The 17,372-nt window shown below is 42.7% G+C and overlaps 1 protein-coding gene across 1 annotated transcript in view; it reads left to right on the top strand.

Moving 5' to 3' along the window:
• CBX8 (chromobox 8) overlaps window positions 1–17,372 on the top strand; it is a 115,193-nt gene that overhangs the window by 63,251 nt on the left and 34,570 nt on the right. Inside the window, exon 2 of the mRNA XM_082272387.1 lies at window positions 14,343–14,386. Coding sequence (XP_082128513.1) covers window positions 14,343–14,386 — 44 coding nt within the window. The remainder of the gene's footprint in view (window positions 1–14,342; window positions 14,387–17,372) is intronic.

Raw genomic sequence — 17,372 nt, 5'->3', positions numbered from 1 at the left:
GAGAGAGGCGAAGAGTCACATGAGCGGCGAGTGGCACTCTAAAAACTTGTAAAGAATGTCTTATTTTTATAAAACACAGACACGGGGCACACAGGATTAATAAATAGACTGTAGACAGGATCTGAAACTTTAAATAAAACTACAGCAGCAGGAGGGGAGGTGCACTGACACAGGAGCAGACTGGCAGGGAGGGAGGGCGAAGAGAGGACAGAGGAGGACAGGAGGGATGCGGATGACGGAGACACGTAAACTGACCACAGTGTCAGGGCTCAGCAGCCATGGTATACCGTGGTCAGTTTACAGAAGGGAGGACATAGCCAGGCAGGGTCAGCCAGGTATTTTAGGTGATAGAAGGGGCCAAATTACACAGCAAAACACTGTGCTGTATAACATGCTTTAAGTCCCCGTTCACACTGAGGCGACCTGTGAGGTGCCTCACAGGTCGCCTTCCATAGGGAAGCTGCGGACCCGTTCTAATAGGAGCGACACAAGTCGCTCCGACTTAGAAAAAGGGTCCGGAGCTTCTTTGGGGCGACCGTCATAGACTTCAATGTTATGAGGTCGCCCCTGGAAGTCGGATCACCCCTATGTGAACAGGGCCTCAGGGAACATGATCAATATTTTTTTTTTTTTTTAGGTTAACAAATGCTTTAAAAATAAATGCTGCCGTTTGCTCTTCAAAAATAAACACTCATAATAAGTCTAATGACTAAGCCCCTCCCCTTCATGACATTGTTGAAAAGGGGCGTAGCATGGCTGACCTTAAAATTATGCCCCCCCCCCCTGAAAAAAGTTCTGCGGACGCCCATGCTCAGTGCTAGTAACCTAAAATAAAAGTGATGTCCGCGCTTAATGGTACAAATAGCCTCTTGCAATTAATGCAGATATACAAAGCACGGAAACAAAAATAACATGGAAATTGCAGTGCTTAATACATCTTGTATAAATGTAAAACACCTGAAGTGTTCTAATAGTATGTTCAAAGTAAGTTCTTGTGCAAAAAATTGAATGTAATATAGTCAAGGTGGTCTCCCACCTCCAGTGCTTCAGTCACCCAGTATGGCCTCCACTAACTACAGAAACGCACTCACCAAATATATAGTTGCTGTCTAAGAATTAGAACAGCAAATCTTTCATATTACAGGATACAAGTCAGTGGTATGTATCCTTTACTTTCACCTCTATCCAATCCAGGGAACCGTCTATTTAAATGTGTTTAGAATATATGAATAGTAACCCAAAAGGCTCAATAAGTAACCCAAAGAAAGTCACATCCAAGTCCGATCATGAGGTTCCGAATTGTTGTGCGACTTGTGCTCTGAGGATCTTGAAGGGGAGCCCCATGCCAAAGAAAACTGCATGGGGCCCCCCCTAAATCCATACCAGATCCTTATCTGACCATGCAGCCTGGCAGGTCAGGAAAGGGGGGGGGTGAGCAAGCAGCCCCCCCCCCTCCTGAAGAATACCAGGGCTTATGCCCTCAACATGGTGGGTGAATGCTTTGAGGCAGGGGGAGCTCTGCGCACCCCACCTGTAAAGCACCTTGTCCCCATGTTGATGGGGACAAGGACCTCTTCCCGACAACCCTGAGCGCTGGTTGTGGGGGTCTGCGGGCAGGGGGCATAGTGGAATCTGGAGGGCCCCTTTAACATATCCCACCCCCCCATGTGAGTGAGTGATGGGGTTCATTGTACCCCTACCCATTCACCCCAAAAAAGGCAGTGCAGTGTAAATAAATACAAGAGACGGTTTTGACAAGTCCTATAAAAATCTTCCTCCAGTTTTATCCCTCAGGTCTTCCTTCGATGTTCTCCACCGATGCTGTCTTCGCCTCTGCTGACCTGGTCCTCCTCCAACGCGGTCTCCCATTGTTGTGCCAGCTCTGCTCTCTGCTGGTTCTTATGTAGCTATGGGGCGTTGCCATCTGGTGACGTCACCATGAGACCCCGTCCCTTGTGACAGGGCATTACGTCACCATAAGCCGTGCCTCATGGTGACATCACCAGATGGCCACGCCCCATAGCTATATAAGAACCGGCAGAGAGCAAAGCTGGCAGAGACAGCGTTGGAGGAGAACCAAGTTTGCGGTGGAGCAGACCGGAGAAAGATTTTTATTAAAGGACTTGTCAAAACCCTCATTTGGCCTTATTTACACTACACTGCCCTTTTTTGGGGTGAATGGAGGTACAATGTACCCCCATACTCATTCACATGGGGGGGCAAGATCTGGGGGCTTCCAGATTCCAATAAGCACCCTGCCCGCAGACCCCCACAACCACTGCCCAGGGTTGTCAGGAAGAGGCCCTAGTTCCCATCAACATGGGGACAAGATGCTTTGGGGGGGGGCCCATCCGTTTTTTTTTTTTTTGTAGTGGGGTTACTCTTCAAGATCCTCAGAGCACAAGTCTGATCATCATGATCCGACTTGGATGCAATTTCTATTCAAATCAATGGGCTGAAAGTCGGATCAGTTAAGACACTGTCCATAGGCTACACTAAGCATGTTTTTAAAGCCGCTTTTTCCTGGCGTTGGTAGTGGCTTTGCAGCTCGTTTCTTCTGTGCATGGGGACTTGAAAGCTTTGAATGCCTTGTGGGTGCTTGCCGTACACAATGATCTTATACAGTTAAAAGCTCATATGCACAATGCCTAAAAAACACTAAATGGAGAGGAATGTAAAGATTCTTTTTAATGACGACAGAGATTGCAGACAGATAGGGAACTCTGGAAGCCAAGAAAATTGTGATTTCATATGTAGTTATGCCAAGTGAACGTGCTTTTCAGATGAATAAAGAAAACATTCTTGCTAAATGTAGATATTAGGAAAGGTGTCCCCCAATACCTGTGTCCAAGGTCTGCTAGAATGAAGATAAACTCTCTGTTCAGTTAGGAGGGATTTGTTAAGGTCCTTTTTTTTTTAAAGTGTGAAAAGTGCTGAAGTAATGGAGATCTAAATAATAGAAAAATCAAATGACTTTTTTCAAGAGCAGTTTCTGCATTGTGGAGATGACCTATATTGGCATCTGTCAAACAGATCTGTAAACTGCGATCTAGGCACAGATATATTCCTCTTTACCAAACTTGTACACATAATTGTGTATTTGTGTACACGCATGTATGTTTTGTCTGCGTACACATATACGTGGGGTACTTCCCTCCCCTCTGAATTCTCATTCAGACTTCAGGGACATCACATTATCAGTGCATATATTCATGTATTATTATTTCTCTACACGTATTACCATAAACATTCAGTTATGTCAATACAATTCTATCACCTCGGGGTTGATATTTCATTGTCTTTTTAGTTATTAGTATCTATTATGCCAGTATTAAAAGGGAAAAAATGTTGGCACTGCTGTAGCCACCCAGAGATGCATGCACTAGGATGAGTGTATGGGAAATGGAAAGTCTATAAAGGAAAGAGGCAGCTCCCCTAAACAGGGTCCTCTGTCAACCTAGTACACATAAAGACAGAAGGCGCCTCCATCTGAGTGTACACTGTGCAAGCCAGCAAATCGTATAAATATAATCTCGCACATAGGGTTCCCTACGGTTTGACAATGGAGCAGAGTCCTGTAAACATTGCTTGTGACAGCAATATGCCGTGACAGGTACTCTTTATGGAGGGATCGAGGGTCTAAAAGATCCTAGACCCCCTCCACTACACTTCTATGTATTCAAAACGCCGAAAACTGCATTTTTGGATACACTTGTTTTTTTTTTTAATCTCCCGCCGTTAGCAGCTCAGTAACCCGGACGTGATGTCATGGACGCCGCTTCCGGGTTATGTCATCGGATGCGGCTTCGATCCGGACTCCATCCAGCCGGGGTAACGATCGAGCGGTTCCCGAGCTGCATCAGTCATTACCGCCGGAAAGCCGACCGCCGGCTCTAAACAACGGTACCAGGGTGATGCCTCTAGCTAGAGGCATCACCACGGTATAAAACCGCAAAGTCAGCCGACGTACGGGTACATCAGTTTGTGGTACATCAATTTGCGGTAAGTGGTTAAGCAATGCCTGTAATCGTCCTAATCTCTATAGACACATAGGATAACGTAGAGCTACTTCTACAGGCAAACACAAAACTTCTGTAGAAGCAGCCATTTTAAAGCCAGTGTGCATGGGGACCTGATGTGGGTTTTTGGTGAAGGCCCATTTATACCCTCAATTATCCTCTTTTTATTAAAGTATCATGCGTTTATTGCGTTTAATATGTTTTATACTGTTTTAATTAAAGTATAATGTGTAACATTACAGAGGAAAATCAAGTTAAATCATTACTTCAGATTTCAATGTAAAGTGGTAGTCAAGCAATTAAAGTAATAACAAAATAAAAGGAAGGGAACAGTTATAGGTATAGTACTTCTTAGTCATAACCCGCTCACCCCAGAAGGGATCAGACTGTAAGCAGGCCATAACCAAAATAATTAAATGTAAAACAAGCAACTTTGTTAAAAACGTTAGGAAAATCTGTTACATCAAAATCTGAATTGAGATACATGGGTATAGGGTTAGGGTAACAGTTAGCCACTTTAAAACCGGAAGGATTTGCCCCCTTAATGATCAGGCCCTATTTTGCGATTCGGCACTGCGTTACTTTAACGGATAATTGGGCGGTCGTGTTTTTTTTTTTTTTTTTTCGCACTATAAACAAAAAGAGCGACCATTTTGAAAAAAACAATATTTTTTTCACATTCTGCTATGACATTCCCAAAAAAAAATTTACAATATTTATTTTTTTAACATTTTATGTCAATTTCTTTTCTGCTACATATTTTTGGTAAAAAAAAAATCGCAATTAGTGTATTTTGCTTGGTTTGCACAAAAGTTATCGCATCTACTAACTATGGGAAAGATTTATGTCTTTTTTTTTTTTTTTTTTTTTTTTTTTTTTTTTACTAGTAATGGCGGCGATCTGCAATTTTTAGTGGGATTGCGGCAGACAGATCAGACCCCTGACTGACATTTTTGACACTTTTGGGGGGACCAGTGACATTACTACGGTAATCAGTGCTAAATATATGCACTGTCACTGTTATGACACTGGCCCTATTTAACCCCTTGATCACTATGGGTTGGTCATGTAATGTCAAATTGCAGTAGTTTTATTTCTATAGGTTTACTGGGATCTAAAATTTTTCAACCTTGAATATTTATTAAATTTGTTAATTATATTTTTTATTATTATTCTATTTTTAAATTCTAAAGGTAGATCGTTATAAATGTTGTAACCCTGTTGGATCCAGTCACAAACCAACAAGATTATTAGATTACTGCAAAATACGCTTCTCGGAGTGGATACTTTGACTCTGTTTTTCATATTTTTGGTTTTGGATAAAATGTCTCCATGCCATTAGTGTAGACCTGATACTCAATAAGTTTGGTGGGTTAGTTTTAGGAAGTGCATAACTTGCAGTAGATAAAGCTGCTAAATCATGGCCTTTTCTTTTTCTTTTTTTTTTAAATTTTCTTTTTCAATGTTTAGCGAGTTAATGTTCAGGTGAGGAAAACCAGAATCTCATCTGATCAAGTAAGGAGGCATAATAATCTTTGATGACTGGTAGCCCAATGCTACCCAATGATTTAGTGGTGGTCAATACTGAAAACGCTACTCTAGGTTTTTTTCCCATTCCAGATTACATTTTTAGGTTTCATATTTATCTGTGTAAAATATTTGGTAGGGATCTGAAATAATGTAGAATATTGGGAAGTATTTGCATTTTAAATGCAGCGATTTTTCCCTACCCTTGAGAGTTGTATATTCTGCATATTTAAGTGTTTATTGATTTGATTTACAAGGTTGGGAATCTTATTTTTCATATAATTTGGAAGGTGGATAGGTAAGATGTATTCCTAGATATGATATTGAATCCTCATCCTAGTTGTAGCCATAATTACTGCGCAGATTATCGTAAAGTCGTAAAGTTTCTTAGAGAAGTTCATTGGTAAAGCAAAGCATTTGTTTTGATTTACTTTATAGTATGACACTTCACCATGGCTCTCTAGTAGTTTTTGGACTATAGGTTGTGAAAATGAAGGATTAGTTCAGGTAAGAATAATATCATCTGCAAATAGACACATTTTATGTTCAAAGTGGTCAACCCCAATACCATTATTTTCAGGATTTGAGCAAATATATGTTCTGCTAAAGGTTCTATTAAGTAAAACATTTAAAGGGGATTTTGGGCATCCCTGTCTGGTACCATTTGTTCTTTTGAAGCTTTTAGAGATTGTGCCTGATGTGAAAACTTTTGCCGAGGGCTGTGCGCATGACATTATTGCCAAATGGATAAAGCCATTAAATCCAAATTTTAATAACAACATGGATATATATTCCCAGTGTATTCTATCGAATGCTTTTTCACCATCTAGTGCTAGAAGGAGAGATGGCGTTTGATTAGTATTTGATTAGGTTCACCATTCGTCTGGTGCTCTCTGGGACATTTCTTCCTTTGACAAATCCAACTTGGTCGGGGCCTATAAGAGCGGGTTTAATTTTATTTTTATTATACAGGATTTATATGGCGCCAACAGTTTGCGCAGCGCTTTACAATGTGAGGGAAGACAATACAGTTACAATACAATTCAATACAATACAGGAGGAATCACCGGGCCCTGCTCGTTAGAGCTTACAATCTCAAAATGGTTATTTATCGATTTGCTAAGATTTTGACATGAATTTTAAGGTCAGAATTTAGTAATGATATATAGGTTCAGGGGGATGAAGGGTCTTTGCTGAGTTTTGGTATCGTAATAATTATAGCTTCCAAAACATTTTTGGGTAAAAGTTTAGAATTCGCTACTTGGTTAAACATACTAGTCAGGTATGGGGCTAAAATGTTAGCAAAGGCTTTGTAAAATTCTCCTGATAAGCCATCAATACCTGGTGATTTATTTTTTAGAAGTGTTTTGATATTTTTTAGAGTTTCCTCCAAAGATATTGGTTTATTGAGCATTTTTGTAGGGTATTGGTCAATTTCTGGTAGTTTTAATTTTATTTAAAAATTTTGTTAAAATATTAGAGGGGGGTGAGGGGTATTTTTATCCTCCTTGAGATTATAGAGCGATTTCATGTGGGTTGTAAATTACCTTCCCAGAGGAATGGTGGGTTAACTTGAGAATTTTTGTTTTTGACAGCGTAATTGGGGGGGCTAATGACTTCCCTGCTTTGTTGCTCTGGGAGTAGTAATTCATTTTTAATTTTTTTAGGTATTTATCATGACCTGTTAATAAAACAGAGTAATTCAGATCTAAGGTTACCAAGTGGTTGTGTTGGGTTCAAATTATTAAGGTTCTTTTTATGTTTCTTCCAGTTTTTAAGCTATATCTTTTTAGGAATTTTGTTTTGTTAGTATTTGACTTTTTTTTTTTCTTTCTGGCAGCCATTTGTATAAGTAGCCCTCTCACATATGCTTTGTGCACTATAGTGTAGTACAGTTCACTGAATCATTATATGGAAAAAAAAGAAAAATGTATGGTCCCTTCCTGTAGTGTGGAGGCATCTCCCAGGAATTGTAAAAATCTTCTGTGAAGAAGATGGTGTTTAATCCAGTTCTAGATGAGTGACCATTCTTGGGGGTGTCCATAATAGGATCCAGTGGTGCGTTGAAGTCCCGAAATAAGATGAGGTGTCCCTTCTGGATTCTCTAATGCCCCGTACACACGTACCGATTGTCGGCCGTAAATATTCGGCCGACGACCGATCGGCCGATTTGTAGGCTTGTTAGTATGATGCTGCCGACAGCGCATTTTCGGCCGAACAGAATCTGTCGTGCAGGCTATAAAATTTTTGTTGGCCAACACCAGAACGGCTGATTGTTCGCCAGTCAGTACAGAATTCGGCCGACAGACAGCAGATTAGCAAGACTGGGCATGCTCAGAAAAGAAAAAAGACAAGGAAAGTTAACCATCACATGACATCACTTCTGCAGTCGGCTGTTGTTGGCCGACAAAATTCGTGTGCAGTCTTTTGCAGTTTTCAACAGACCCGACAGCCCTGGACAAAAGACGGCCGATCGTTCGGCCGACGATCGGTACGTGTGTACGGGGCTTTAGTTTTCGTTAGGATCCTCCGAAGAAATTGATGGAGGATTTTTGTTGGGAGTGTAGATATTAACGATTGTGCAGGTTGTGTTGTCAATAGATGCAACTAGAATGATATATCTTCCTTGATTGTCCTTTTTTTGGTCTATTAGTTGAAATGATACAGCGTCTTTAATTGCAATGTAATAACTCCCTTTTTTTTTTTTGATATTGTTAGAGGCAAAAATGGAAGGAAATTTTTGAGTGACTGAATTTTGGTGGGTTATCTTTTGCAAACTGGGTTTCTTGATTGCAAATAATGTCACTGCCGATTTTTAGGCCTTAAGAGCCGGTTCACACTGGGGCGGCTTCAAAGTCGCCCAACTCTGAAGCCGCCCCGTGCAACGCGACTTCAGCATGGCTTGCAATCGACTTCTCTAATATAAGTCAATGCAAGCTGCTCCGATGTCACCCCCAAGTAGTGCAGGAACCTTTTTCTAAGTCGTAACAACTTGAGTCGCTCTGATTTGAACAGTTCCGTTGCACTGAATGGAACCTGATAAGTCGCCCCAGTGTGAACCAGGACTCAGACCAAAGTGTTTCCCTCTTGTATGGGCTGTTCAGACCGTTACCAATTAATGGTCGTAGTTTCAGAGTCATGTTGTTGGTGTATGTACTTGTAAAACAATGTCATTCTTGTACAAGAAAGGATTGTTACTGTATTGAGACTTTTGATGTAATACAATGTTTTCTCCATTAGAGGGCAGCAGAACTCCTTGTATTTGCTCAAAAGGAAAAGTTCACCATAAAACTGGTTTAACCATAGAAGGAATAGGAAAAAAGGAGTTGGATAGGAACTCCAATGTACAATAACTTTGTACTATATTTTTTTAGGGGCTAGTAAGAAGGTAACGGGAAAGTCCCTCTTTGGGAATCCCTGAGTAATTTAATCCTGAGAGACATTGAATAGTCTTGCATATTACCATTATGTTGCCTTGGCATAGCAATCTATTCGGAGGGGATTTTCCTGATTAGGGTATAGGAATTTGCCCATGACTTTAAGGAATTTTTCCAGGTATGCTTTTATCCTGGAGGGTTTCAGCGTTATTGGGCAGAAGTTTCCATGAGCGTAGAATTTTCAAACCTTGTTCTAAGAAAGAAATTGGGTATGAGGGGGCCATGGTAATCCACTAGTTATATTGTGGTTCCTGAGAGTTTTGGTGATGAAATTCAGATTTTTGCAAGCTAGAATTGTAGCTTGTATAGGTCAGAATATAGAATGATTCCCGCATAGGGGTCTGGCAGAAGTGAGTGTTGGCGGGCATACTGCATTAGTTGATCTTTTACATTGTAGTAATGTATTCTGGCAATTGCATCTCCTGAAGTTTTTCGCTCTAGCAATTTCCAACACATCGTGGGTAACAGCTCTGTGATCATTCCTTTCATAAATCGCTTTAATTCAGGTGGTTTCATGTTTTCAGGGATGCCCCTAAACTTCACATTATTACTCCCGGATCTATCTTCTATGTCCGCTGCTTTCATTCTAAGTTGTTTGACCTCTTCCTCAAATTCAAAGTGAGAATCAACTAGCTCATTATGTGCTGAAGTAAAATTGCACATTTTATTCTCCACATAATCCGCTCTGTCTCCTATTGCATCTATTTCCATTTTGGATTTATGCATGAAATTGATCATATCTTGCTGTAAAGCACCTCTTAATGACATTATCATATCTTTGATTGTGGAATCCAGAATAGGCCGCCCTTACGTGGGTATAGCATTCAGTTTCTCATCATAAGGGTTATTTTCAAGTATACAATTGTAATCATTTACAGGATGATTTACATTACCCTCAGTGGAAGATATTCTTCTCCTTTGTTTCACTGGGCTTATAACTTCAGCCTGCCTGGGAGTTTCTTTTGAAATCTGCAGCTCACTGTGATTCTTCTTATCTCCTCCTGTGTTGGCGGCATTGGGCACTGTGTTGGGCTGTGAGGAGGAGCCAGCTCCATCTTGGATCCTGTGCCTCCCTTGTGTCTCCTCCTTTCCGAGGAGGCTCCCTGGATTTCCAATTCCTGGTCATAGTATTCGGGTCCCCACTGCTTCTGGAACTCGTCTGAGGCCTTTTGTAGTTGCACTGGATGGCGCTCATGGGGATTCTGTTGTATCAGAGCTCAGTCAGCAAGCGTCCATGTGCCTCGGCTGCCAGCCAAGCTTGGAGAAGTGTAGAAATGGCTGCCCTCGGTAGAAATTTACCATATACTAGGTTTTTTTTAATAGTGGTAGATCCTGGGTCTAAACCGGCCTTGTAGAACTTCCTCTTTGATTAATTCACATTTTTTATGAATTTAAAGAAATTTCTGGCTGTCAAATCTTAAACATTAAAAGAGAAGTATGGCTTTGTTTTTTTTTTCCAGATACATACTAACCTAGGTGGATGCAGCATCGGTCCGATGATGCATCTTTCCTTTGGCGCCTCTGCACTGAGAACGGAGCGATCAAAAACTGCTAATCGCTCGGTTCTGACATCTCCGTGACCAGAGAGCTGGGGACTGTCAGTCAGCAGCTCTCTGCTCTGCCCCCTCCTCGGTCATTGAAACGCTGGGCTGTAGAGGGGCGGGAGCAGCCGGCTCAGGCTCTTAGGGGCTCGCTGAGCTGGGTGCTGGTCCATTTGACAGGTTGTGAGGTGTTGTCTGCTTCAACCCCTTGAACCCTGCACTAGTTTGCTGCAACCGCATGCATTGTGGACCTATTCACTTCTAGACTGCTTTTGCAGCCTGTTTTCCCTATTCTCCAGTGATCTAAGGCCCTCTGACATCAGGACCAAAGCAGAGCCCATAGTATGCATTGGACATGATGATTCTGAGGGACAGTTCACTGCTGGAAAGTAGAGAAGCCCTGTCTGCTGGAGGGAGAAAAGGATCAGGTAAGTAAAAACTGCTTTCTCTTTCATTCATCAATGGACACAGCGCTCCATAAATCAGAACTACTGGACTATATTGCCTCCTCCAGGTGTAGGACTAGGAAGAACAAAACGCCTGGCTACGCCCATGGGCCATCCTCAGCTTGGTATATAACCCTCCTCTCTGCTCTAGGTAATCAGTTTTAATCTGTCTAGTCAGGAGTAAGGACCTAGGCTCCCAGCTGGGATCTGGTCCTAGCATTTTTTTTTTTCTCCTTCCTTACATCTTCTTCTTCTTTGGTTTTTTTTTTTTCTCTCGGGAGATCTACAACCAACTGTCGGGCTGGGCGATGGGCTGGACCGCAGCTACGTGCTAGGTTGGCCCCTGACTTGGCCTCACTGACAGAGGCTGACCTGCGAGTTAAACTTCTCGCAGGGTCGCATACGACCGGACTTGTGTCTGAGTTGCAGCGGTCCCTTGGCCGACAGCTCTCCTACGGTGGCGAGGTTCTTTTTGGAGCATTACACGCACCATGGAAAGGCAAGTACAGTCCCCCCCCCCCCCTGCTCCCCTTTTTGGTAGGGTTTTTTGGGGTGTACGTGGGTACCCTCCAGGGACGGTCAGACCTGCCTGCAGGTTCCCTCCTTCCATCCTTTAAAAATCCCTCAGTGAGCTGGTCTTCTCCCACTCCCTTCCCCTCACCTGGACCTGGAATCTGGTGGGGGACCCAGGGCAGAGGGATGCAGCCGAATACCCCTGGGGTCTCCCCCCTGCTATCCCCACTCTGTAAGGGTCCTGGGATAGTGTGTCCTGCCTTGGTAGTCTGGAGAAGTCCCCTTGCAAAGGGTGCAGCTTTGTAGAGGGCACAGGGACGATCCTGGCAGCATGCTGTAGCTGATGGTGGCTATTTTTCCCCCTTTCTGGCTGGACTGCGGTTGGCGGCCATGTTTGTGTAGCCCGATGTCATGGGGGCCATTTCCCTTAGTTTGGCTGGTCTCCCTTCTAAACTTCTAAAAATACCTTTACTGATCTTCCCTTTCAAGGAGATCGTCTGTTTGGAGCTACCCTGGATGACATCATTAAAGGTCTCACGGGGGGGGGGGGGGAGAGAGTACCTATCTCCCGTAGGCTATGAAGGGCAAGGAACCTTGTCATAGACATGGGCCTTCCTTCTCGGCTCATAAGGTTTTTCGTCCTTCAGGGTTGACTGACAAGGGCTCGTAGCCTTTCAGGGCCTCCAAACTAACCTGGCCTGGCAAGCCGAGGGCAAGATTCTCCAGACCCGCAGACAGGGTTCCTTCAGCACTTCAGCACGAAGGTGCTCCCTCAACCGTATCGGGGGAGGGGGACGTCTTCACTGGTTCCCGGACCTGTGGAATTCCCTGGTACAAGAGAAGTGGGTCCACTATGTCATTCGGTCCAGCTACAAGATCAAGTTTCGCTCTTGTCCACCGGCAAGGTTCTTTCCTTCCAACTTGCGCCTGTCCCCAGAACGCTTACAGGGTCTGTTTTTGAGGTGGTACAAGACCTGTTGCTTCAAGGGGTGATTGTCCCGGTTCCGACTTCGGATCTTTTTCAGGGTTTTTACTCAAACCTGTTTACAGTTCCCAGGGTGGAAGGCAAGGTGCATCCTATCTCGGACCTCAAGGCGTTGAACTCCATCTATGCCATGTTGAAAATCAGCGACTTTGAAAATGTGCCTGCACTACCTTGATGAGACTTTGATCCAGAGAGTTTAAAGTTGCATCAAAGCTGCACTCAGTCGCACCTTAAATAGCACAACTTGAGTCGCACTAGTGGAAACATAGCCACTAGGCTAGAGTGTGACTTTGGAGTGCAACTTTGATCCAATTTTAAAAGAAGAGAATGTTCTGTAGCAGAAAGTGAAAAATATTGTGTTGTGTTTTTTGTGGGGGGGGGGGGGGGGGGAGAATGTTCTGTAGCAGAAAGTGAAAAATATATATATTTTTTTTGTTTATAGCACAAATAAAAATCGCACATGTGATCAAATACTAACAAAAGAAAGCTCTGTTTGTAGGAATAAAGGACATAAAATTTATTAGGGTACAGCGTCATACGACCGTGCAATTGTCAGTTAAAGTAACGCAGTGCTGAATTGCAAAAAATGTCCTGGTCATTAAGGGGGAAAATCTTCCGGTCCAGAAGTGGTTAATGAATAAAAAAAAAAAAAAAACGAAACCGTAAAGTTGGCACAATTTTTGCATAATGTAAAAGATGTTACGCTGAGAATCCTGAGAGAATCCTGATCTTTATTCTAATCAAAAAAAATAATGATTCTCATTTTATCCAGAATCGTGCGGCTCTAATATATATGTAATATCATTTTTATTTTTTTTTTTATTTTAAATTGTATGGGTTGTTTGACAAGGTGAGGGGCTTACCTAATTATTATTATTTTTTTTTTTTTTTTACCAGCAGAAAATCCTCAGATTTGACAGCAGTAGTGCGAAAGTCATCCTTTCAAGCAGCTCAGCACCCCCTCCCAGCAGTGGTTCTTGCAGCTGCCTAATCTCTAATGAAAACGCAGCAGAAACACTAGGAGGGGGGGAGTAGGCTGAGCTAACCTGCCTTGGAAAATGATTTTGAGCAAATCCAGTTCTTGTTGTGACATTGCTTCAGTTCTGGCTGCCATGAGATACTGGGATCTGTATTTTTTTTCACTGCAGTGCTGAAAGAGTAAAGCCCCGTACACACGTACTGATTGTCGGCCGTCTTTTGTCCGGTGTTGTTTTGTCGGCTGAAAACTGCAAAAGACTGCACACGAATTTTGTCGGCCAACAACAGCCGACTGCAGAAGTGATGTCATGTGATGGTTAACTTTCCTTGTCTTTTTTCTTCTCTGAGCATGCCCAGTCTTGCTAATCGGCTGTTTGTCGGCCGAATTCTGTACTGACTGGCGAACAATCGGCCGTTCTGGTGACGGCCAACAAAAATTTTAATGCCTGCACGACAGATTCTGTTCGGCTGGAAATTCGCTGTCTGTTGTCGGAAGCATCATACTAACAAGCCGACAATCGGACGGCTGACAGTCAGCCGAATATTTACGGCTGACAATCGCTACGTGTGTACGGGGCTTAACTTTCACTTTTTGTTGAGAATAAAACATTCCCCTCTGGAGGGAAGGGGTGTTCTGTACACCATTTCTGTACAGAATGCCTCCAGGTAACCATATTACATCACATTTTACAGAAAATTACAGCGCTGCAGGTTAAAAATAAAGGCCATTATTTTTTTATAACATTTTAATTACAATATGACTTGTGTCGCAAAAAAGAATATGCTATTTTGTTTTGTTTTTTTCTCATGAAAGTGAAGTTACCCTTGAAGTTTGCTGAACATTATTTTAGCTGTCTTTTTAAAGTGCATGTATAATTTTACTTTCTTTCCCTCAGGGTCGCATGGAATATCTGGTGAAATGGAAGGGCTGGTCTCAGAAGTAAGTGGGCACTTTCTGCAAATTTTTTTTTTTTTTTTTTGGAAATGCAACAGTTTTCACTTTTCACCACTAATATATCTTTAACCACTTTACCACTAAGCCTATTTCTGACACTTTGTTTACAAGTTAAAATCAGTAATTTTTGCTAGAAAACTACTTGAAACCCCCACACATTATATATATATATATAATTTTTTTTTTAGCAAAGACTCTGGAGAAAAAAAATGGCAGTCATTGCAATATTTTTTGTCACGCGGTATTTGCGCAGCGGTCTTTCAAACGCAATTTTTTGGAAAAATTACGAAAAATCACATTTCACTGCATTTAAAAAAAACTAAACAGTAAAGTTAGCCCATTTTTTTGGGATATTGTGAAAGATGATGTCACGCCGAGTAAATAGATACCCAACATGTTACGGTTTAAAATTGAGCACACCCGCAGAATGGCGACAAACTACGGTCAATAGAAATCTCCATAGGCGACGCTTTAACATTTTTTCGGTTACCAGTTTAGAGTTGGAGTGTAGCTTTTTTTTTTTTTAAAAATGATTGCTCACGCTCTGGCGATCGCGGCGATATCTTCTCACATGTGTGGTTTGAACAGCGATTTCATTTGCGGCGCAATTTCCATATACGTTTTCTTTCGTGCGCGAGCTCACGGCGACGGGGGTGGCTAAATTTATTTTTTATTTTTTTTCCTATTTAATTTTATTTTTTTAATTTTAACACAGGTTTTTTAAAAAAAAATAAAATCTTATCAATTTTATTGCTGTCACGAGCAATGTAAACATCCCTTGTGACAGCAATAGGCAGTGACAGGTACTCTTTATGGAGGGATCGGGGGTGTAAAAGACCCTAGACCCCTCCACTGCACTTCCATGTATTCAAAAAACGGCATTTTTGAATCTGCTGCCTTTAGCAGCAGAGTAACCCGAACATGACGTCATGGACGCCGCCTCCGGGTTACGTCATCTGAGACCCGATCGAAGCCACTTCCAGCTTTGATCAGGACTCCATCCAGCTGGCGGACGTGCCGGCTGGGTGCTCGGGTCTCCCGGTGGGACGGGAGACCCGGGCAAAGCCACGGCAGGGGGGACGTCCCCTCCCACTCGCCAGGGTAACAATCGAGCGGCTCCTGAGCTGCATCGGTCGTTAAAGCCGGGAAGCCAACCGCCGGCTCTAAAAAGCGGTACCGGGATGATGCCTCTAGCTAGAGGCATCATCCTGGTACAACAACGCAAATTCAGCCGACGTAGATCTACGTGGCTAGACGTAAAATGGTTAATTGTAAGACACTTTGTAATGGTAAAGGGGGTAAAGCACCAAAATTGTCTGTTTTCAGCTGTATCTCAGGCCAACCAAAGCTACAAAACTGTGCTAGGGCTCTCCACTAATCTCTATCCCCACATTCCTAATGGCCCATCATTATCACAAAAGCAACATCAAACCTATGATGGGCAGTCTCGCTAGCCAATAGGCATCTACAGGGGTAGGAAAGGGCAGGCAAGCTTTGACACTCTCAGTAACTGCCAAAGCAATGCCATCAGAACATTAGATTCGAACATGACGGGGAAGGTTTTGCAAGGTGTTCTAGGTATTTGCACTTGTTACCTGCAGTAGTTTACCAATTCCCCAGTCTCTTTAACCACTTTAGCCCCAGAAGATTTTCCCCCCTAATGACCAGGCCCTATTTTCTGATTTGGCACTGCATTACTTTAACAGACAATTGCGCAGTCATGCGACACTGTACCCAAAATTAAATTGACGTGTTTTTTTTTTTTTTCCCCACAAATAGAGCTTTCTTTTGGTGGTAGTTGATCACCTCTGCGATTTTTTTATTTTTTTGCACTATAAACAAAAAAAGAGAGACAATTACAATATTAGGACAAAAACAACATTTTCACATTATTTTATATGACATTCTCAAAGAAAAAAATTGTAAAATCAAATTTTTTTAACATCTTAGGCCAATTTGTTTTCTGCTACATATTTTTGGTAAAAAAAAAATGCAATAAGCGTATTTTGATTGGTTTGAGCAAACGTTATCGTGTCTACTAACTACGGGAAAGATTTATGTCTTTTTTTTTTTTTTTTTTTTAACGGGACTGCGACATTGTGGCGGACAGATTGGACCCTTAACTGACGTTTTGGGGGTACCAGCCAGTGACATTACTACAGTAATCAGTGCTAAAAATATGCACTGTTACTGTAGTAATGCCATTAGCAGGGAAGGTGTTAATACTGTTGGTGATCAAGGGCTTAAATGTAAGCCTAGGGGAGTGATTCTGTGGGGGGGGGGGGGGGGTTGGGCTTGTGAGATGATCATAGAGACAGGCGCTCCTATATAGCAGGATCACATGGTCTCTGTGATCATCCCAGGGACAAGGAAGGATTGCTGTGTTTACATCAGCCGTCCGTCCTTCTCTGTCAGTGGGGAAGATCTGGGGTGTCAGGCGGCAATGGGAGCAGCCTGACACACGCACTGGCTTCCCGGATGATGAGCAGGGGCCCCCTAGCCTCCCTAGAGCGAGCGCTGTACAGGTACGGCGATTTGCCTGTGGGAGCCAGCCTGCCGCAGTATATCTGCGGCGGCTGGTCGGAAAGCCGTTAAGCACTTCCTGCCCAGCCTTTATCCAATTAACGGCCAGGCGGGTGCTTTCCGGTCCTGACTGGGCATCCACGGGACATAGCCAATCACTGATCGGTGTACCGCCTCGCTGCCAGAACCATATGACCACCATGACCAGTCGCAGAAGGTCACATGACAGTTGTACATAATGGATGCCTTCTTTTCATGCCATCCATTGTGTACAATTGTGTTGCTAGCTGTGATTGGTCAATTTGATCACATGGTATTGACGGCCAATCGCAGCCCATCTGTACCATGTGATTAGCTTTGACCAATTGAGACTAATCACAACAAAACTAACGGAATGAATGATTCTGTTTCATTCAGTAAAATGTTTTCCTATTTATAGCAGTGTAAT

The sequence above is a fragment of the Pelophylax lessonae genome (assembly GCF_965119305.1).
Source record: "Pelophylax lessonae genome assembly, chromosome: 11".
Taxonomy (NCBI): Eukaryota; Metazoa; Chordata; class Amphibia; order Anura; family Ranidae; genus Pelophylax; species Pelophylax lessonae.
This window is presented reverse-complemented; position numbering and strand designations above follow the sequence as displayed.